The sequence below is a fragment of the Periplaneta americana genome, chromosome 4 (assembly GCF_040183065.1).
Source record: "Periplaneta americana isolate PAMFEO1 chromosome 4, P.americana_PAMFEO1_priV1, whole genome shotgun sequence".
Taxonomy (NCBI): domain Eukaryota; kingdom Metazoa; phylum Arthropoda; class Insecta; order Blattodea; family Blattidae; genus Periplaneta; species Periplaneta americana.
In genome coordinates, this window is record NC_091120.1 from 98,094,518 (window position 1) to 98,118,592 (window position 24,075).

Consider the following 24,075-nt stretch of genomic DNA (forward strand, 5'->3'; position numbering starts at 1 on the left):
ATCAAATTAATAACATTCACTCTAACTGCAAAACTAATGCAGAAGTAAAGCTTTTCAGTAGCTAATGTAAACATTTATATTTTAATTCTCCTAGAAAATTCTCGTTTATTCGCAAACAGGGTTTGTCAATTATTATTCTAATCTGTTTAGTTAACGTAAAATATATTAAGGGAGCTTCGGAATGAAACAAAAGAAACGTGGGCTATCAATGGGATAAAGTTTATTGTCCAACATAATTTATTCAGATTCTTCACCAGACAGGATTGTGATTATTGTGTTAAAGGGTGTCAGTATTTGAACTGCCTCTTCTAAAATGTGCCATTCTTGCTCTGTAATAAAAATATAAGTGGATATCAACTTAAGGATAATTGTAATTATATTATTACCAGATGTTTCTTTAGTTTCATTCAGAAATATTTTCCATTTTGAATCTTGCGTACACCACTTTTAAAACTTGAATATAATTAATTGATCAGTACACACACACTATTCGACTCCACACTTCAACACCTTCCAACAATAAAACACACTCTCCTAACAGGCAGAGAAGTTCGAGATGACGCCGCGATCTAGTAGGCTCTGATGATGATGCGTGAAGCATTGAAACAGCTGTAAGCCGGACAAATATTACATATTTAACACGAGTAAGTCCACTAGTTCATCAATTAAGAAATATTTTAATCTAAACAGTAAAATATAACTCAAGTCATTTTGTAAATATTTCATTTGTTTTTTATTGTCTCGAAAGTTACGTTTTAGAGAAATTTCAAGACTTTTTCCTAGACTGTGAGCATTTGGGAACAATAGCACTAAAACAATTTAAAAAGAAATTGTACGGTATCAAATGTTTTGCGTAATTGTTTTCATCAAGTTCGCGATAGTGCGATCGCTTCAAATGGTCTAACAAATTCGAAGTTCCACCACCCTTAGAGTAAATTCGCCCACAAAGTTTACAGTGTGCGACTTTATTATTACCTTCAACTAAATTAAAGGATTTCCATGCGACGGATATCCGATTTGGTGCCATTTTATTCCCCTCACAACTACCGTCAGTCCGTACGCACCGGTCGTCCTTGAGCTGTCGCTTCGCTCCGAACCCCCGCATCCCTCCATATGTCCCCTGTTCCACCTACGGTAGTATTAGAGATCACCGGTGGAGAGCTTTATTCGTAATCTCCGATTCCTCCGTAGTAGTCACTCCGATGAGCAGCACTGACCTTTATGGTCATGACGTGATGTAATATGTTATAAATTGTATGTTATATATAAAATACGTTGATATTCTTTAATTTTATATAACATTAAGGACATTGCACTGATTAAAACAATAATTTTTTTTTCCTTAAAAAAGGAGCAAAATCATTTCAAAGCAGTCAATTGAAACCCTGTCAGCTTCAATTCATACCACTACACCGATTTCTTTACATGGGTCCTCCCCATCCTTTACCACAGGCTCAATTGACTGCAGTGGCTGGGATGCGAACCTGCGATCTTAGGCACGATATGCTGGTGGGACATATCTTGCGCACCTTAAACTGCTCGGCTAACGAATCCAACACGAATTTACTCGATTATGCAGGTGTACGAATCCCTAGTTAAAAGTTAGGCATTTATGTGCAATAGTGGCATAAGTCTTCTGGCTTCTAAGGGTTAAAAAGAGTTTGCAGGACAAAGAAAAAAGCAGGTTCGATTCCCGCTCGAGGTTGTGAAATTTTTCTTTCATACCATGGCATGATTGTGATTATAATAGTATTTAAATTCATTAATATGTCATATCAACGGACGTGTATACGTCACCAAACATCGTAAGATGAAGATTACATTTGTAATGTTTCTTTCAAGCCATAAGCAGTGCTGACTAGATCAGACGCTATGGACAGTACTCTATAACAGAGTCGCCAGTATGAAAGGATAATTCCAAGCCTTTGGCGTGAGACGAACTCGATAGCTCAGTGGTAGAGCGCCAGACCGGAGAACAGGAAGTCGCAGGTTCGATTCCCACTGGAGGTTGTGAAATTTTTCTTTCATACCATGGCATGATTGTGACTATAATAGCATTTAAATTCAAGAAAAAAGCATTGATACTTTCAATTCCCTTCATTTTGAAAGGTATTTCTGGTAAAATTTCAATCAATACAAGAAAAATGATGAAATTATACCGAAAGTAGCTTCGAAAATCAAAGAAATTAAAAGTGGTAATGCTTTTTTCTTTGTCCTGGAAATCTTTTTAAACACACATAATGGATTTTGGAGCTACAGCGACGATATTACAATTACAGCCTACAGATAAAATTACGGTACAAAATGGAATTATCATCAGCACCTGTAACAAAGCCCAGTGATGGTAATATCACTCTGCCAAACATTTTTTTTAAATATCTAACCCTACTGATTAATTAAAAATGCTGAAATATATTATATGGTTGTTTAAATTCTGTCTTAATGTTATACACTAAGGAGAAATGTTATTTAATTCATATATAAACATAAATATGTGTATGCGTGCGCTGTTAATTTTTCAGACTGAAATATAGTACCTCAATATTTGGAATTTCGGAATTGTTATGAAATGTTTAGTTCTACTTACATAACGACAAAAGTAGATTCTTTTGAATACTGTAGTAGGAGTTCTCGTATCCGCATGTGACGGTTTGTCTTATCTTTTAGGGCAAGGAGTTCTGATTCTGTGATGTATGTTTGTTTTGAAGCTGTAAACAAGACAAAATTGAAATTTACTTAATTATAATACTTGTGATTCATGGACAGATTAGTAAATAGTTTTTAATGTCTTGTTAATTTACTTATTTATTTATTTTTTCTAAAGACTGAGATATTAAATTAAGATGTAGTTAATTTTAACCAAAAACCAAATTAAATGTTGGTGAAATACAGTCGTTGCTTTCTTTCCAATTTTCATCCCTTACCTATTGTATCACATCTGACGTATCCTTTTGACATTAAGGTCATCTCACTTTCGTCAATGAGAGTAAAGCATGATATCAAGGTATAAGTAGGCTTGTAATGTTGGGGACTGATGATGTGCATTATGGTGGTATCAAGTTTACTATCCGTTCACCAGTCAGTACTCTAGCATGAGCAAACAGTGCACCTGTTGAATACTCCATTTGCCAGTCACTACTGTAGCATGTGTAAACAATGTACCTGCTGAATAATAATGCCGAAGGTTAGAGGTTCTCAGGCGCATATTTTTGCAGCAGAATTTGGCGAGTGTTTTGAAGTGAATGACGGGAACATTATATGTAAATTATGTAATACAAACATACGAGGTGACAAGCGATTTTATATACAGAGATATTGTAGCACAAGAAAAGAAAGGAGGAAACTCAAACCCACGAATAATTCTATGATAATTCTTCTGCACATAACGAAAGATACGTAAAAAAAATATCTTTGTAATGCTATGTAGTGTATATTTACTTTTAGAGCTGTCCAGATTTGTTTATGTTCACCTTGTTATCCCTGTAAACAATCGCAGAACCAAGTCAATGTCCTCGTACCAGCTCACATCCCCGGCCTATGCAGTCAACCATGCTGCAGTCAACATTTTTGTAATCTGTTCCCTACATTACAAGCCTAGTTATAAGATATAGAGCTATTATGAGATTGTCAGTATACAACAGCAGCAAAGATCTCATATAATTATACCTGTACCATGCTATGCACCAAGTCTGAAGAAATATGGTGTTTGGCTGAAAGGAGTGAGATTTGATTGTAATCTATTCTGTCAAATTTATTATGAGCAAAGTGCTAGAGCATGGGACTTATAAACCAGGGGGCTCAGATTGAAATCACGCTCTGTCCTGAATTTATAACTTGTGTTGGGCAAGGAAATACGCGTTTTCTGCATTTCTGGTGCTGGAAATATCTTTTATCCTCATGCCATCTGTCTGTCTCTGTAATGCATACACACATTTCTCGTGAACTATTTGGCGGATTTTGTTCATACTCATTATGTACGAGTCAATTCAACCGAAAATGATGCACATGAAATACACGCTAATCACTTTACTAAACAAATGAATGGGCTTTAATAAAAAAAAAAAGAACGAAATAGCAATTTACTCAAAAATTGCTTTACAATGTTTTAAATTTTATTTGAAGAAGATATCTGATGATAGACACATTAAGAAATATGGATCATATGAGGAGACAAAGAGGAAGGCAGAAAATAGGAAAGATTGGAGAAAGCTGGGTTTGCAGTGAAAGACCTGCCCTTGGGCAGAATACTGAATGAATGACATACTGTAATATCAAGTGATGAATGAAGTGGTATAGGCAATATATTTCATAAAATCTCCTGTTAAAGAAGTTAAGTTTATTTGCATAATTATTATACCTCCAGTCGAAGACTTTTTAAAATAAAATATTTAGACTGTACGAATTGTTTTTAAAAATTAACATAGAAGTAGGAAATAGTAGGCCTAAAATAATAGAGGCTTATGAATATATACAGGAAATTATAACTCTAAGACTTTTTTTCGGACTAAAAGGGATTAAGATATCTACACAAATTCATTTAAAAAACAAACAACTCTATGGTAACCAGGGGCGGCTTTCGAAGGGGGGCTGCGGAGCTGCAGCACCCCCAGACATTTGTGGCTCTTGTCTCTTTTTATGTTGTGAAATACGTTTATTATACAATCTCTATTTAGCGGCTCGAATTTTTTTGTATAAAATTTCGCTCTCATTGACATGCAAGCAATCGTTAGTGAAGTCACTTCCTCCCCTGGTGCTGCCAGAGCGAAACCGGACAAGGACTATAGGATGAAGCCACTTCCTCCCCTGGAGCTGCCAGTCTCGTCTCGGATGCTTTGCACGTTAGTTTTACCCCTCCCTCTGCTGCCCCTCGCCGCGAATCCAGAGTTTCCAGGCGCTGCAAAATTTGCAGCAGTTTGTCAGTAGCGCGCAGTTTTAAATACATTTTCTTTAATGTTGTGAGTATAACAAGTGCAACAATGTTTAATTCTGTACAATATTTACAGTCTATTCAGTTCAGTACCTTAACAATTCAGGAGAAATGTGAAATTAAGTGCCCATCGGTTGAATCTCATAATGGAAAGAGCCGCTAAACAAAATACAAAGGCTCGCATATTTTTTTGCTAGTTTATCCAGTATCCCAGCTTTCTTCTCTCGATCTCCTCACAGTCGGTTTTAGATTAATGTGTTTCAAAGACAATTCCATCAGCTGGGGCAACAAGATGGAGTTTTAAAATAAGAACAGTAAATGTTGTTCATGAGAAGAAGGAGCCATTGCTAGAATGTTTTCAAACCATAGTGGAATCTGAAACATCTAACAACATCACAATAAATGAGGCAAGCACGGAACAGTGCACAGTTGAGCAGCGAGATCTGTGAAAATGAAAACCCTAAACAGCGTCGTAAGGTAGAAGGGATTCAGACAAGGGTTGCGGCAGCCAAGGAAGTGTGTAACCTCATTATCACACAAGCTAACACCCGATTCCAGTTCATAGATCATCTGATATTATCTTCTCTTCTGTGCCAAGAAAAATTTGAATGCTACAAAAGCTCATTCCCTGAAAATGACTTAAATGTATGTGTGAAGCTTTGTCCAAGGTTCGATAAAGACAAACTAAAAACGGAACTTACTGTGTATCAGAGACAAGAATTCAGAAATATCAGTGACGCAGTCAAGCTCTTGCAGTTTCTTCTATCTGAGAACTTGCAAGCCTCATTTTCAGAAGTTATCACCATACCAATGACAACTTTCGAACCGGAACGTTGCTTTTCGTGTTTGAAGAGAGTAAAATCCTATATTAGAAATACGATGAGAGAAGTGACCGCATTAGCTATGTTTTCCATTGTAAAGATTATGTTAAACGACATAGGCCTACCGGATTTTAATAAGAAGATGATTCAAAAGTTTGCAACCTACAAGACAAGGCACATGGAACTAATCTTTAAATAAAATAAGTTGCTTGGTTTATTTTTGTATGCAGCCCCCCTTAATTCAATACCCACGAGCCGCCACTGATGGTAACCATTACAGAAATAGAACAAAAGAAAAGGGGGAGGGGGCTTGAATGACACAAGAGAAAACTTGGAATATAAGAGGAGGGGGAGACACGTCTATTTTGGTATCAAAATATATACCGGTATTTAGAATTTGTTCCTTCTCACGAAAGATTTAAAAGCCAGGTAAAAAAGTCACGAGCCTTTTGACTTTTCAGTCAGTTGTAAACGTTAGATTTTGGTATTGTATAAAAGACACACACACACACACACACACACACACACACACACACACATACACACACAGTCTAGTATATACAGTCACGAAGCCTGAGTTTATGAGGGTACTAGGAACAATAGACTGTGCAGGTACTATTTCGCATTGTCTGTAATGAGGCGAGAGTAGCGATCCTAGTGGTTAGCAACTATCTATGGATGCATATTTACTACGTATTGAGCTTCGTGACTGTACTAGAATGTGGTAATATTGCAAGTCAGTTCAGATACATATAACAACAAAAGGACACACTTCTACAGAGATTATTATACGTCCCAGAAAAAAGCCAGCCGGTTGGCCGGTCACGCCCTGCGTGGTTTCCGCCGCGCGCTAACCGTTTCTCTCGCACAATCGAGCTCCAGTAACAATATGGCATTCAGTGTGCTTAGAAGTCGTGTAATGAAACTCATGATTCTTCAAATGTACAACGTTAGTGTATAAAGTTTAGTGATTATTGTGTACCGGTATTTAGGTAATGCCTAGCAACAAATTCTCACTGTGAACGTGTATATATGTACAATACGTACATAAAAGGCAGAAGTTCGTGTGCGAAAACAAGACGAAAATTTCGAATAAAGTTTCCAGACAGACCTGTGCCTTCTGCCAAAACAATTAGACGACTCGCTAAAAGATTTAAAGAAACAGGCTCAGTGAACAACCGAAAATCAAGCAGAAAACTTAGTGCTCTTACGCGGAACGCTTGTCAGTTTATTTCCAACAAGATCCCGCCACTGCTCATGAAGGAATTGAGGCGTATTTTCGGTACGAGAATAATCAGTAATAATTTGTGGCCTTCACGTAGCCCAGATATAACACCCTGTGACTTTTATTTGTGGGGAACACTAAAAGGTACGGTTTATAGAAAAAATTCTCATTCTATAGATGAACTAAAAGACTATATAAGAGAAGAAATCCAAGCTATCAATGATGTGGAACTTCAGACTGTTGTTCATTCGTTTATCAGAAGATGTCAGTTGTGTGTGGCGGCAAACGGGGGCCATTTTCTGCAACGACTGTGAGCATGGTAAGTCCAAATTACTGAACATTTATTTTAGTACTGTTATATATTGAAGAAGCGCCGGAGAAATGGGTACGCGCTCGACAGAAACCACGCAGGGTGCGGCCGACCGACCGGCCGCTCTTTTCTGGGACGTACGATAATAATACCACTTCTGATAAGTTAGAACATACAGCTAAAAGAAAACTAAAAGATGTAGTATTACTATGTAATGGAACATGTTATGAAGAAAAAAAACACTCGCGCGCACACATACACGCACGCACTTATTGAAGTCAATGATGGCATGGGGAGTCGGAAAAGGGATCAAGATTGAGAAACATAGTAAAATGTTTGTTTCATTGATGAAACTTAAGCCGAGGACCTACTTATCTAGACACATAACCTAATCTAACCAGTCTTTCCTCTTTTTTATATATAGAAGAGAGGCCCAAACTTGAAGGCTAGCACTGCACCGTCGGGTTTATATTATTATTAGAAATGAAGTGCGAACCAACTCCTTTTCTTATGTGGTGCCATGCCATCTGTCAATTCAGCAGCCTTAAGGGTCCGGTGAAGTCCCACTAGAGTGCTCTCTCATCCCACCGAAAGCATACTAAGTCTCATCAGACTGTAGGCCAGTCACAATACTACAACATGTCGCACTGTTTTGGGTGTATACTATTGAGTACTAATGACTATTGAAATGGAGAGTGACAGTGGAATGATGGAAGGAAATGGAAAACCAGAGAAAAACTGTCACAAATACAACTCTAACTGCAGTCATTGTAAGCCAATGCTCCGCCATCTCAACTACCAAATCAGTTAACATGAGTGAATGTTATTATAATGTACCGAAGTACATATGATATTTCCATGCAGATATTCTGCGTCATCATACGATGAAAGAGTAATGGAACGGAGAAAAATTCTCTCCGGCGCCGGGATTTGAACCCGGGTTTTCAGCTCTACGTGCTGACGCTTTATCCATTAAGCCACACCGGATTCCACCCCGGCGTCGGAAGAATCGTCTCAGTTTTAAGTTCCAACTCTTGGGTAAAGCATCAGCACGTAGAGCTGAAAACCCGGGTTCAAATCCCGGCGCCAGAGAGAATTTTTCTCCGTTCCATTACTCTTTCATCGTATGATGACGCAGAATATCTGCATGGAAATGTCATATGTACTTCGGTACATTATAATAATATATATGATATGTGTAAATCACTTCGTGATTTAAGACGGCGCTTATTCCGTCGGATCCCGGCCAACTAGTCACTCATTACGAGTGCACCTCAGCACATGTGTGGACTTCGGTCCTAGGTTCATAGATATCTATGACGTAGTGCAGAGGGCGGCCACTAGAGGGAACCCAAGAGTTGGAACTTAAAACTGAGACGATTCTTCCGACGCCGGGGTGGAATCCGGTGTGGCTTAGTGGATAAAGCGTCAGCACATAGAGCTGAAAACCCAGGTTCAAATCCCGGCGCCAGAGAGAATTTTTCTCCGTTCCATTACTCTTTCATCGTATGAGTGAATGTTGTATAATAACTATTTACGGCTCTTGTACTCGATAATCTTTAGTTTTGGTTCCATTTGCTTTTCTTGACTGCTTTAGCGATAGGTAATTATTTGTAGAAAACTGAATTTATTTTAACTAGTTACTGGAAAGTGGCACATACATTAAGATTGTTTCTGTATACAGGTTGCGTAAGCGACCCCCCCCCCCCCAATATGTTTTTTTTTTAAAACTCGTTACTTTTGGTCCCTCTGTTCAAGTATCTGCCATCCATGTCGTAGAGAAAAAAATTAACCTTCAGACCTGATTTACTTAATACAATTGGAGTCTTGTGGACCTTGGAGCATTGATAGTAACGATTAGTGTGCTGTAATGTTCAAACATGAAAGAGGCAACTGATACATTATAAACTTCGTCTTATTTTATATGAAAAACTAATTGCAAGATATGTGCTAAAATACTTAAGCAGTTAAAACATGAAGAGGTAAGCGTGCAGGACAGCAAATATTATTATAACAAGATGGAACAAACACGACAGACCTCCTTATGCAGAGCGAATATTGGCGAATATCGTACTTCGCCATACTCCACAAACTTGAAATGAACATAGAGTCTGTAATGTACGACACTGGTAGGGATGTTATTTTATCATATTTATGATATTATTTAAACTATTATCAATATCTAATTACTTTCATAAATTTTAAGCTTATTGAACTTATGATAATAAAAATAGTTTTTGTTAGATTTATTTCTTAAGCTGCCAGTTAATTTAATTAGGTCCCTATTTATTACTGGTATTGAAGAGATGTGTTTACATACCCTTAGAAGCATCAGAACTATCTCCATCCTTTACCCTGAATGGCTGGATAAAATTCTCAAATTCTTTTATAGTTGACTCCATGGCCTTTTTATGAATGTCGGATATAATTACAACATCACTGTAGTCAATTCTGAACTTGGACAAAAGTCCAGCTAGGCTATTAAAAAAAAGAAAGAGAGAAAGATAATGTAATTTTCATTGTATTGTACTGTAAATGTATTCAGAAATGTAAGTGGATAACAATAGAAATAGGATACATGTTCATAATGATTATTCAGTGTCAAGGCATCCATAGGAGATATGAACAAAACTAATATTTTACCTAGAAGATATTGTAAACCTTATATCCTCTAAATAATCCACAAAACAATAAGTTTTCAGACTTTTATCTTTCACTCGAAATGTTATACCTTCCCTCTGGTTGTTTGTTGTATAAATTAATAATTATTAATTATATTTTTAATGATCAATTTCATGGTGCTTGTTGTTAAAATGTTGAGTTATTTGTAATGATAGTTATCTAACATAAACAGTGTTGAAATAAAATTAAATACTTACTTTCTTTGGTCCCTGTCCAGATCGTCTCCTTTACTTGCGAGAGAAAACACACGAAGTTGAGAACCAGCGAATTGTGACCTTGTGCTCATTATGTAAGGAATTAGCAGCGTCAAGCCTGTGGAGTGGGGTATAAATATATAACATAGCTATAAAATCACGTAATTAACGGTATCATGAAGTAACAATGCACTAGTTGGGAGTCAGCATTATAGTTTACTCAGATGGACGTAGCACTAAGATTTGCCTTCCTCCTTCAGGATAATAAAAAAGCCAGAACTTACCTCCATCATCATACAGCCACCACACATCGATCAGACCTTTCGGCTGCTTCCTCTGGAATCGTGTGATGTTATTTAAGATATTTTTCGGAAGAGGTTCACCATTAGGACCAACGTACGTTGGAATATTGATCTTCTTTTTCAATTTTCGACCCTTTTTGGAAGTTGATTCTGTGCCTGATTCGAGGAGGGTTTCACTTGCTGCTGGATCACAGTTCACAGCTGCGTGCTCTGCCTTCGGTGTTGTTGGAGGACTCTCTGTGTCACTGCTTACGACGTCTGACAACACTGTGGCACTTACATCTAGTATCAAAAACAAAATACACTATGTCTGTTGTGATTCTATGATAGGCCTATAGCCTATTCATTGTTTTATATGCCAACTGTATTGAATTTAATAAATTATTTAGACATACTTGAATAAAACATTGAAAACAAGAACCATAAATGAGTACAGGGGTGTACACAAAGGTGGAGGTTACCGGGTTTGAACCCCTTACTTGAACTTAAAAAAAAAAATTACATATATTTCAATATATTTGATTGTTTCCATGGTTTACTGTTATGTAAAGTGTATTTCTTACCTATCATATACAAATAACTGTTGAATAAATAAATAAATCATTATTATGTAAATGTAATAATGACACAAACATTTTTTATTATACAAAATTAAACAGTTAAATTTTGTTAAAAGTAGGATGGCTGTGAAAAAAATTACCGTACGTACCATACGTTTCAAAGATTTTATAAGAATATTCATGAATATGTTCTATTATAATATAGTATAATATTAATAAATATGCAGCAGCACACGTTTTCTTTGTGTACATGTTTTAAAAATATTTCTGAATATCTTATTTCTTATTCATTGATGTACAGTAGTGGCAAAAAAAAAAAACCAGACTGACCCTTGTAGCTGATTTCAGAGCCTTGTTCACTCCAGAGCACGATAGACTGGTAACTAAGACTTTTGTGGTTTGAATCCTGCCTGGGAAGGAAACTTTTTTTGTTCCTTATTCAAATTTATTTCCAATACTAAAAGCTATTGATGTACAGTAGTGGCAAAAAAAAAAACCAGACTGACCCTTGTAGCTGATTTCAGAGCCTTGTTCACTCCAGAGCACGATAGACTGGTAACTAAGACTTTTGTGGTTCGAATCCTGCCTGGGAAGGAAACTTTTTTGTTCCTTATTCAAATTTATTTCCAATACTTTTCGATTGCAGCAATATTTTACTACTTAATTAACTTATTATTCCCAGAATATGAATTTTACCAGCAATCGAAAAGTATTGGGAATAAATTTGAATAAGGAACAAAAAAAAAAGTTTCCTTTCCAGCCAGGATTCGAACCACGAAAGTCTTAGTTACCAGTATATCGTGCTCTGGAGTGAACAAGACTCTGAAATCAACTACAAAGGTCGGTCCGGTTTTTTTTTGCCACTACTGTACATTAAAGAAGTAAAACTAAACAACATAATCAGGTCCTCATAAAATTTTGCTATAGAACTTTACACAAAGTGTCTTTTGATTAAATTTGAATAGACATAGTATTGTGAAGAGAAATTGGAAACATGTCGATTCAACTACTGCTGGTCTACAGTCTTGTCTGTAAAGCATTACTTGTCGATACACATTAAGAAGTGCACAGATCAAAAATAGGTATAAATTGAGCTGAAAAGCTGAGACAAGCTTAGAAGAATCACTGTCTTATTTGTTAAGAACTTAGCATTGAAAACACATGCTTATAGCATGCAAGAAATTAGTTTACCTTGTGTTGGAAATTGACTTGTTGACTGATTCCGCCTCATCTTTTCTTCTGCATCTTTTTTGTCTAAAGATGAAATTGGCACAAATTCCTCATCATGAATTATACCTGAATAATCTAGCCCTTCTTGAACTCTTAGGATACCGACAGCAAGATAGCGATCCAGTGCATTGCTGTGAACAGAAGTACGGTATTTAATTTTAACACTTTATGAATATTTCTATTGGAAATTAATTTTCAAGTCCTGAAAACATATGAGATGTTATCTTTTTAAAAAAAAATAAGTCTATCCTTCAAATGTGGCTTTCGGAAATATCCAAGAAACACGTTTTCTTTGTCTAAATGTTTTAAAAATATTTCTAAATATCTTATTTTTGTATTTATTGATGCTTATTATATAGTAAAACTAAACAACATAATCAAGTCCTGGTAAAATTTTGCTACAGAACTTTACACAAAGTGTCTTTTGATTAAATTTGAATAGACAGAATTTTTTTGTTTGTTGCTCATTTATCATGCAAAAATTCGCTACTATTATGTAGTAAATTACGTAGGCCTACGTATATCTAACAATAATCTCTTTATCTAAAAATAATTTAGTGCAGAAATTATTATTCTTAGAATGTGATTGCAAATACTAATTGTGATATTTTAATGTTCTGTAATATCTGATAACCGTTTGGAAACTTCTAGAGTTATCTGCAGGGAAGAAAATTTACCTATTGGTTCCTATGCATCTCACCTGTACCTTCTGAGGTTCCACGTATTACGGAGCAATTACAGTCTGAATGCAGAAGGATCTTCATTCTCCTCCTCCACACGAGCACACGCGCATGCACACACCATTTAATTTTGAGTATATCCTTAATGAATAGGCTATAGAGTATAGAAGTACAAAATACCTGTAGTACAGAATAGACTACGTATATCCATTTAAAATCGAGTTTGTTAAAAGGGGGAGCTTTTACTTTCTACCCTTTACATGCTTTTATGGCATGTATGGTATAGAGTTGAAATTTATTTTTCTAATTTATTTCGATTTATGGCTGGAATATTGTCATCAGAAGTTGATTTTTCTTAGAATACTTTACTTACAAATGGCTTTTAAGGAATCCGCAGGTTCGTTGTCGTCCTCACATAAGACCACCATCGGTCCCTATCCTGTGCAAGATTAATCTAGTCTCTATCATCATATCCCACCTCCCTCAAATCCGTTTTAATATTATCCTCCCATCTACGTCTCGGCCTCCCCAAAAGTCTTTTTCCCTCTGGCTTCCCAACTAATACTCTATATGCATTTCTGGATTCGCCCATATGTGCTACATGCCCTGCCCATCTCAAACGTCTAAATTTAATTTTCCTAATTATGTCAAGTGAAGAATACAATGCGTGCAGTTCTGCGTTGTGTAATTTTCCCCATTCTCCTTTAACTTCATCCCTCTTAGCCTCAAATATTTTCCTAAGAACGTTATTCTCAAACACCCTTCATCTCTGTTCCTCTCTCAGAGTGAGAGTCCAAGTTTCACAACCATATAGAATAACCGGTAATATAACTGTATTATAAATTGTAACTTTCAAATTTTTCAGACAGCAGACTACATGACAAAAGCTTCTCAACCGAATAATAACAAGCATTTCCCATATTTATTATGCATTTAATTTCCTCCTGTGTGTCATTTATATTTGTTACTGTTGCTCCAAGATATTTGAATTTTTCCACCTCTTCGAAGTATAAATCTCCAATTTTTATATTTCCATTTAGTACAATATTCTGGTCACGAGACATAATCATATACTTTGTGTTTTCGGGGTTTACTTCCAAACCTATCGCTTAACTTGCTTCAAGTAAAATTTCCGTGTTTTTCCTAATCGTTTGTGGATTTTCTACTAACATATTCACGTCATCCGCATAGACAAGAAGCTGATGTAACCCATTCAATTTTCTTAGAATACTACCATAATCTAATGAAATCCTGCCACATTTTAACATTTTAATGGTGAAGTTACAGTGGAAAATTGACTAATGTCGATAGAGAAGAGAGGGATAGTCTATGCTGAGAAAAACTCTCCGTAAATAATTACTGTCAAAATATGGAAATTGAACTTACAAGCTAAAGTAATCTATTTGCTACAGTTTTAAGTCCATTTTAAAGAAACTAGAAATTATTCCTGTTTCCTGATCTTGAAATACATTACATTTTCTAAAGTTAGATACCAGTACCAGTATATTAGTTCTTTGAAACATTAATAATGATTTTCAGAATAGTTCAAAAGATTAATAAATTTCACAGACAGAAGTATTACCTCTAGAATTTATGATTAAAACGATATAAAAAAATGAAACATGTTACTAACTGTATTACATTGAAGTACTGTTTCAGCTCTTCTCGGTCACAGGTTCTCCAGTTTCCTTTATATCCCATTAAAATCATGTTTGGACGAAGTTTGCCCAGTCCTGAGATCTGCATTAACGCCTGAGATCCAGCTTCAAAGCTGTCATCTTCGGTGATGTTAAAAAATGCTTTAGTCTTATGCCTTATAAGCCACTGGTATGCTTTCTTGGTTAAAGCATCGTGAACTTTCTGGGAATGAGATCCCTGTAGACAAATCGACAATTTATCACAATGTGATGGGACCTAAGTGATATATTACATATTAGCAATTTTTACCAGATTATTGTGATCATATTATGTGGTAAAATTACACAATGAAAGTAGATTATACTAATAATATAATAAGTGTAGGTGTTGCTTCAACAAAACTCAATATTGAAATTATATTACCATTACTAGAAAATTTCTTAGGCTAAATATTGTACATTCATATTTATTGAAGTACTTGTGCACAGTAAGCCAAAAGTTACCATTAAAGAATTATTTCACAACGTATAGAAGACAGTGGCATAGCGTTCATGGATGTGGTGGAAATATTATTTACCCTTTTTATTTTAAAGAAAAGATTTTTTATTTGTATACAGATTCGTAGTTATCAGTTTTTTCTTATATCTTGTTATTTGGTTTTTTACATTGTTTTTGACACTGGATGAATTTGAACACACAGGTGAAGTGAGAAGTTAGCTTCCAAATACCTGCTTGTCACTATGGGTTGCTGGGGGGAGGACAAAAAAAGGGAAACAGAGACAAACAGAAGCATTATGCTTTCTTTCTAAGTATGTAACTGGTGAGTGGCTTCCAGCCTATTTCTGATATTTCTCCTCTGTACTGACAGCAAGATTCAGCCAACAGCACGCGCTACTGTTCACAACACGATATTGTGTAGTGTTTAAAAAATTAAATGACTGTGATATTATTAATAGTTAATATTACAACTATAAAATATAACATTACTAATGAACAACAACAACAACAATAATAATAATAATAATAATAATAATAATAATAATAATAATACATAATCACTAAATACGAATAAATAGTTTTCGTGATTCCGTCTGCCAGGGCGCGAATTAAGATTTCTGATGAAGGGGGGATCTTAGATAGAGAATACCATACATAAAATTATCATTATCTTCATTCGATACCGTTCAACACTTAGTCGCACAGAGTTCCTTGTCTTGCATCTTGATCATAATTATATCAATTATTGATTGTTATCAGCTTGCCAGTGATGATAATACATAAATATTATTTTTTTTGCTTACTTTGTACTTTATAAAGTACATATACTCATATTAAAACAATTATATTTTGTGAGGGGGGATAGAAGTTATCCTTGGCAGGGATGTTAATATGAATTTATGAGAGGGGGATAACTTTTCAACGGGAGTGGGGAATCCCCCCCCCATCCCTCCCGTTAATTCGCACCCTACCGTCCGTCCATCTATCCACGCCTTCAGCACCAAAGTTATTCAAATAATTTTATTATTTATGAGTAGACCTTGGATATTTAAACTCTAAAGAGAGCACAATTGGGCCCTAAAGTAGGTTTTAAAATATGAAAGTAGTCTCTAAAATACTTTCTGAGGCTTCCGTAGGCACATCAGAAAAGAACAGCAGTGTTAGAATTAAGATATGGAAACTAAACTTATGTACCTAAATATATTTATGCAAATTTTATTTCATCATAGATACCCATACCTTAGAAGGAGACAGTAATATTAGAATTAAAATATAGAAAGCCAAAATCACATACTGGAGTCTAAATTTAGTTACCGTATATAAATATGATTTTACGGAATTTTTAGTACGGTATCTCAGAAGAGAACAACAATCGAATTGAATTAAAAAAGAAGGCAGAGGATTCGTAAAATCTCTATAATATTATGTGAAATGTGACTGCTCAAGTTACTAGTAAATCTTTAATGTATTACATATACTGGTATGATAATATTTCAACTTAATTTATTTTTCCAGTAATATTTGTTAGGAGTTGCATAACCTGCTACCCCTAAGAAGCAATGATATGTTGTGGATTGCATTGATGCACTCCCGCTAAGGAGCAAGAGGCACTTAGAATATTACAGAAATAGTAACGGATATCCTTCCCAAATAGGTGTCCATTTAAACGTTACACATTAATACAGAGAATTGAAACTAAAATTGTATCCTAAATTTAAAGGAGATATGAATAAGTTATATGTGAAAATATTAAGAATAATTTATACAGGGTGCTGAAAAAGGGGTCTAATATTTTAAGAGGTGGTAGAACTCATCAAAACAAGTAAAAAGAAGTCTAATAAATGTGTGTTCTGAAATTAATATCTTTCGAGATATTACAACTTAATTTGTTCATAGCAGATGCTCGATGTGACTTTCATTCATCATAACACATCCTTCTGCTCGACGTCTTAGGAAATCACGCAACCTTTCAAATACCCTTGTTTGGTCTCGTATGTGCTGATAGGCATTGAAGACATGCTCCTATAGCATTTGAACGACTTCAAGACTAAGATCTCTAAGTGACCCCATAACCAAACGTCCAAAGCATTAAGATCTGGGAAACGAGCAGGCCATGGTACAGGGCCTCCTTGGCCAATACATCGAAGATTAAATACCCGTGTTAGATGTCGTCTGACTCTATTATGGAAATGATCTGGTACTCAGTCATGCATAAATCACATTTGTAATCTCTGATAGTATGGCAAGATGGGTAAATGGTTTGCTAAGAAACGCTGATACTTAGAACCAGTTAATCTAAGAGGTAGAATGTGTGGCCATATTAACCTGTCACGAACATACGAACTCTAAAGTACGTTTTTCATAACTACGGTAGTAATTTTGAGGCACATGTTTATTTCTTGTTATGATATCGTTTTTAACACAATGTATTCATTCATAGTTTTCTGCCCAAGAGCAGGTCTTTCACTGCAAATCCAGCATTCTCGATTCGTTCCTATTTTCTGCCTTCCTCTTTGTCTCCGCATATGACCCATATATCTTATTCTGCCCCGAACTTTTTTCCCCGATCACCATTCCTTCCAATGCTTCTTTTAGTATGCAGTTTCTTCTCAGCCAGTGGCCTAGACAATTCCTTTTTCTCTTCTGATCAGTTTCAGCATTATTTTTTCTTCACCAACTCTTTCTAGTACAACTTAATTTCTAATTCTGTCTTTCCATTTCACATGCTCCATTCTTTTCCATATTCACATTTTAAATGCTTCTAGTCGTTTCTCTTCACTTCGTCGTAATGTCCATGTTTCTGTTCCATACATTGCCACACCCCACAAAGCACTTCACTAGTCTCTTCCTTAGTTCTATTTCCAGAGGTCTGCAGAGGATGCTCCTTTTCATATTGAAAAGCTTCCTTTACCATTGCTATCCTCCTCTTGACTTTCTGGCAGCAGCTCATGTTACTGTTACAAGTATTTGAAGCTGTCCACTTGTTCCACTGCCTTATTTCTCATTCGCACATTTACCTTCTTTATTTTTCTTCCAATAACCATGGTCTTCGTCTTGTTTGCATTTATCTTCATCCCATACTGCTCACAGCTGTCATTTAGCTCCAGTAGCATATCCCTTAGTATGATCTCCTCTTTTGCTAACAATGCCATATTATCACTAAATCTTATGTACTTTATTCTTCTTCCTCCTACTGTCACCCCTCCCATGTTCTGAAAACAGTTTTCTTCATTAAATCCTCCAAGTAGATGTTGAACAGGGTAGTTAATAAAAGGCATTCTTGTCGTACGCCTCTCCTATAACACTCTGTACTCTCCTGTAACACCCTGCATATAATTTTTTTTTATTCAATGCAGTGGCACTTGACTAGAGTCATTGGCCATACAATGGCGATAGAAACTAAAATGAAAGAAAACGAAATAAAGTGAAAAATGTGCAAGTGAAACTATGAAGGAGAGGATGTCAGCACTGTTGCCTCTCAGTACCTATCCACAAAGCTGACAGATGAAAGTGCTGGACAAGTCTTAATGTGGTTTGAGTTCATGTTGTCGGAACATCCACAGAGCATGCAGTGGGGGCTGGATAATACACCCAGGCGGTGGAGGTGATTAGCCAGACAGTCATGACCTACTGCGGTGTGGAACGTCGCAACAGCTTCTCTTCTGAGCCATTCGGGGAGAGTGGAGTTTAGTGCGTCCTTCCAGTGTTTATCTTTAATTTGTTCCTCCAAACTCTTATGGAAACACTGTCTCACTCGACTTCTTATACCCTGTATATCATTTAATATAATAAAATATTAAAAATGTATGGATATTATATTGTATAATATACGCAACTTTTAAATTATAAGGAAATTCATTTATAGGCCTATGTTTCAATGGATACTGTAATGGATATTTATTTTATGACAATAATTGAAAATAAGAATTACACGAAACATTCTGTGAAGAGAATATCCAGCATATTCTTGCTATATTTCATGAAGTTAATAGTCACAAAAATGAAGAGAAATACTTATAAATTATTAAAAAAAAAGTAAGAAGAAAATTCTAAACAAAACTTTTAAAACATAATACACTGCATTATAAACGAAAAGGTAAGACTGTTAGCAGTGTATTATTTTTGCTTATTCAAACATCTATGATTTTTAATTATTGAAGTAAAGTTATATTATTTTTAATATTAATTTTAAGAATAATTATTACCCAGTAGTAACTTAACTATAGTTAAGAGGAAACAAAAGAAAATTTACATACATACCTTTACTCACAACAAAACTGGTTGGGCAAGCATAAAAATAATGAAAATTGACGGTAAGTTAGCTACGTTATGTGGAACAATGCGACACCAGTAATGTTATAGAACGAAATTTAGACCATGAGAATGGCTGACCATTTTTAATTCGTGGAACTTCTATTGCACAAAGAACGTACACATTCATACTAATATACATATGGATGCAAACATGCACGCATAACGCCGGAATTACAAACATACGTGACTGTTACAAATGGTGTAAAATCATTTCTTGCAACATAGCAAAAGAGAGGTTTATATTCGTAGGCTATAAATAAGATGTAAAATTAATGGAGTAAATTAAATAAATTAAAAAATAAGTGTCACGTAAATGGTATATACACTTTCTCATTATATCATCATTCACGTATTTCGCAACAATTCAATTCCTTTATGATGTTGTGGTTGATATTACCTACTACCATTCAAATGACATTTACTTTGCGACAAAATAAGAATATATGTCTACTTCCGTGTTCTGAATTGAACACAGAAAAGCACCTTTTATAATCTAAAAAAGTAAGATATTTTACTTCACTTATAAATTGTAGATTTTAGTAAAATATGTAACCAATACAATACTTTCATTCAAACAGACTTTTTATAATACTAATTGCTTTTGTGCAAATTTACCCATGATATTAAGTGAGCTTTTAAAATAGTGACCGTTAATTCTTAAAGAACTGGCGATTACGAATTGATCATAGACAAATAATATTGTTTTTAGTTTTGTTTATGACATAGTCATAATCATAATAACCATCGTTCTCAGTATTATTATCTTTATTCCTTATTTTAAGAGAACTATTATATTCAGGGGTGGCTCGTCCTTAGGGGCATCAGGGCCGTGCCCCACCAATATTTAGTTCCCCAGCAATTTTCTTTTCGAATTTAAAATGCATAAATTTTGTTCAAGACAGTGTACTGGATTCATAATTTTTTCAGTAAATTTCATAACATGGCGCAATGTGTGTCAGTAAAACGTCAAAGATTGTATGACACTAAATATTGTGAGCTTGGGCCCGCGTCAAAGGGCTCCACAACTTGAATCACTTTAGCACTCTATTGCCATGGTGCAAGGTATTCAATATGCAATGTTCGCTATCAATGGAGATTCACAAAGTGTTACGAAGTTACCATCACAAGTTCTTCTCGTTGGGGCCCGACGAGCCTGGCCCGCCTGACGGACGGAAGCGACAGTCGCAGTAATTTCACGTTATTTGTTGTATCGTGAGTTGCAGTGCCACTGAACAGTCGGTTAATTCTAGAAGTGTCCGTGTGAACTTTGAATAGTGCATGCAAGCTAAGTGTGAAAACATGAATCAAGTGGATTACCTATTAAAACATCGTTTTCTTAGTTAAAATTAGAAGATAAACTTGAAGTTAAACGACTAGGCACACATCAACCTCATGACTTCAGTTTTGCACAAGTGGATGGTATGAAAAGGAGAACTTTCTGCAGCTCGTGGTTTACAAAGAAGTCCTGGCTAACTGTAAGTAACGAAAAACAAAGTTTATTTTGTTTCTATTGTCTGTTGTTTGGTGGCGAGGGACTATGGACGTCAACAGGTTGTAAAGATCTAAAACATTTAAGGGAGCGCATAAAAACATGAAGAAAGTGCAATATATTAAGGGAGCGCATAAAAACATGAAGAAAGTGCAATATATTTAGAAAATGCTTGTAAGTTTAAACTATTTGGGACAGTAAATATCGCAGCACAAATTGATTCCGCGGTCAAATTTTCAATCCAGAAACACAACGAACAGGTCACAAAAAACAGACATAGGTATACTGGCAAGAGAATTGATTCTTTAGTATTTTGCGGAACTCACGAATTATAACTGAAGGTTCAGAACGAAAATCAGGGATCTGCAAATCGGAGAAATTTGTTAGACTTTTTATCTTACTCGCCAGTCTTGATAATGTATTGGATGAGCACTTAAACAGTACTTCTGTTTTTAAATATACTTTACACATTATACAAAATGAATTATTAGACAGTATGTATGATGTATACATCGAAGATCGGAAACAGAACATTAATTCTACAGATTTTGTTGTTGTTGTGCAGGCTGACGAAACGAAAGACATAACCTGCATAAGCCAATTTGTTATTATTTTGAGACACATAAAAGGTTGTAAACCTGTGGAAAGGTTTCTTTCTTTCAAAGAGGTAAACAACTGCACGGTTGTCTGAGTGAGGTTCTAAAACAAAGTTTCCCCTTTCAATTTAGAAATAAACTAATATCTCAAGCATATGATAGTGCTGCAGTAATGAGTGGTAGTTTTAGTTGTATTGTGCTGAACTAATTTTTAAGCAGAAACAATTAACTAAAATGAAATAAAAAATCTTGGTGCATTATTTAATGTATACCGCAAAATTTGTGAAATATCTGGCTCCACCAACAAAAATGATCACGAGCCGCCACTGATTATATTGGTAGTGATGCCAAACTGCAAGCAGTTACAGCTACCGGTACATGTCTTACTAGTATGTCTTCCAATTTCTTCAGTTGTTTTACTTTTGGGGTTGCATTTGTGTTTGGTAGTGTGGAGAGTCAATAATAATTACGTTAAAAAGTGTTGGTGACAAGAGGCAGCTTTGTCTTTATCCTTGAGTTTCCGTTCTGTATTCTGAGGTGAGGTTGTTGAATTTAATTTTTATGGTATTGTTTTTGTAAATATTACAGATGGTTTGGAGTATCGGTAATATGTTTGAAGACATATTTTACAATATTGCTAAGCTCAGAAGTTAATTAAATGACTTTCACTTACCTTGAGAATATTTCCACAAACTAATAAAGAAAGCCCTTTTGTGATCAAATTTGCAAAGTCGACCAAGGGAGGCCTAGTTCCAGGCATGCCAGTAAGAACCAGAACCTGTGGGCGAAAGTTCTTAACATGTTCTTCTACTCGATTCAGCTCCAACATGGCCTTGAGTGCAGAGCTGTATGAATGAGCCTGTGCTGAACTACCCCAGTTCACCTCTGGAAGAAAGTAAGATACGAAGGAAGTTGTCAATTTATTGTCTTACATTTTAATTACGGGGTACTATTTTGTCAGTTTTATTTTCCAAGTTACGATATTACTTCGTCTGCCTGATATACAGTAATAAGTTATAGTAAGTCAAAGAGCAGTTCTGTTCTTGTGCATGTAATTCTGAAGAATGAACTCTAAAAACGAAGTTTTCTTCTTATTTTAGAGTTCTATGTTACATATGCCAACAGTAACAAAAACTAAATTTTAGTTTTGTCCTATTAGTGTGTTCATAAGATCCAAAATACCTCTGCTGCCTCTTAGTTGTTCTGTTTTAAAGAGAATCGTGAAAAAATGAAAATAAAAACAAATGCTCAATGACAAACTCTTTGTAATATTAATTGCTTCTGTGGAAATTTACCCATGCATAATAAAAAGGATTTTCAAGAAGCGATGTTAGTTCTTAAAGAAAGAGGGATCCTCTACCTATGCAGTCACCTAGTCGGAAAGAGTAAAAACGTACACATTAATTTCGCAAACAGAAGGTGTTAACAATATTATGTATTGTATAGTATATATTAATTAATTTATCTTGGATAATAATTTTTACTATCTGTATAAACTATGTTCATTTGTTACTTCATTCAAAGTAATACAAAAAAGAAATTACCATGATGTGGAGTGGATTACTGTTGTGTTTTTTTATTTAAAAAGAAGATGTATATATTTTAATTGATCACTATTATATTTCATGAGCATCATTCCCGGATAAATTGACTCAGACATACTAAATGTGAACAAAACGCATCCAGTAGTTCACGAGAATATAGAGACAGACAGACAGACAGACAGACAGACAGTGTGAAAATTTAGAAATTGATTTTCTGTAGTATCATAATAATTTCCTTTTATACTTCCTACAGTGATAAAATAGGAATTCATATACAGGGTGTTTCATAATTCCTATTACAAACTTCTAGGGGTTGTAGAGAGGACTAAGTAGATAAAGTTTTGATTAGGAACCCATGTCCGGAAATGTATCGTTTTGTTGCAAAATAAGTTTGAAGATTGAATCGATTTCACATCTCCCACTTCACTAGAGACACCTATCCACCTTTCCCCGAATGTTTGATGGAGATGTTCGAACGGCAAGTGAAAAGTGTGCAGGTGCGCCATCATGTTGGGACCACATTTGCTGACGTAGTGCCAGTGGGAAATCTTCACATAACTCTACCAGTACCCCTTGCAGGGAGGTCAAGTACCTGGGAGCTGTTAAGCGGTATGTGGAAAAACTCTTGTTGTGCATACTGGCAAGACCTCATTGTCTCTGGTGAAGTGGGAGATGTGAAATCGGGTCGATCTTCAAACTTATTTTGCATCAAAACTATATATTTCCGGACATGGGTTCCTAATCAAAACTTTATCTACTTAGTCCCCTCTACAACCCCTAGAAGTTTGTAATGGGAATTATAAAACACCCTGTATATTGGATACATTTAACACAAGACTACTGTATGAAAATAAATCATGCTTTTGAATATCACAGGATAGAAGAGAAAGAGTAAGAACTCAATACAAGCTTGTAAAATAAAATCCATGATGCAATGAAAGACAAAGTAGAAAAAAGTAGGAATACAGATGCTCGTAGATTGGCGTTAGAAGATGTCGATGGACGTCATAAACTAAATACATCGTACAAATCAAGCTTTCAGGTATAACTTTCTGTAGAGTTAAT

At 35.4% G+C, this 24,075-nt stretch overlaps 2 protein-coding genes across 2 annotated transcripts in view; one reads left to right on the forward strand and one right to left on the reverse strand.

The window, feature by feature from the left end:
- Positions 1 to 24,075, reverse strand: part of LOC138698076 (bumetanide-sensitive sodium-(potassium)-chloride cotransporter-like) — a 158,309-nt gene that overhangs the window by 3,653 nt on the left and 130,581 nt on the right. The window contains exons 13-19 of the mRNA XM_069823781.1: positions 22,140 to 22,351; positions 14,565 to 14,806; positions 12,213 to 12,382; positions 10,444 to 10,743; positions 10,163 to 10,277; positions 9,604 to 9,761; positions 2,588 to 2,708 (exon numbers count right to left, since the gene is read on the reverse strand). Coding sequence (XP_069679882.1) covers positions 2,588 to 2,708; positions 9,604 to 9,761; positions 10,163 to 10,277; positions 10,444 to 10,743; positions 12,213 to 12,382; positions 14,565 to 14,806; positions 22,140 to 22,351 — 1,318 coding nt within the window. The remainder of the gene's footprint in view (positions 1 to 2,587; positions 2,709 to 9,603; positions 9,762 to 10,162; positions 10,278 to 10,443; positions 10,744 to 12,212; positions 12,383 to 14,564; positions 14,807 to 22,139; positions 22,352 to 24,075) is intronic.
- LOC138698939 (uncharacterized) overlaps positions 23,472 to 24,075 on the forward strand; it is a 263,952-nt gene continuing 263,348 nt past the window's right edge. The window contains exon 1 of the mRNA XM_069825137.1: positions 23,472 to 23,619. Within this exon, the coding sequence (XP_069681238.1) occupies positions 23,472 to 23,619 (148 nt within the window). The remainder of the gene's footprint in view (positions 23,620 to 24,075) is intronic.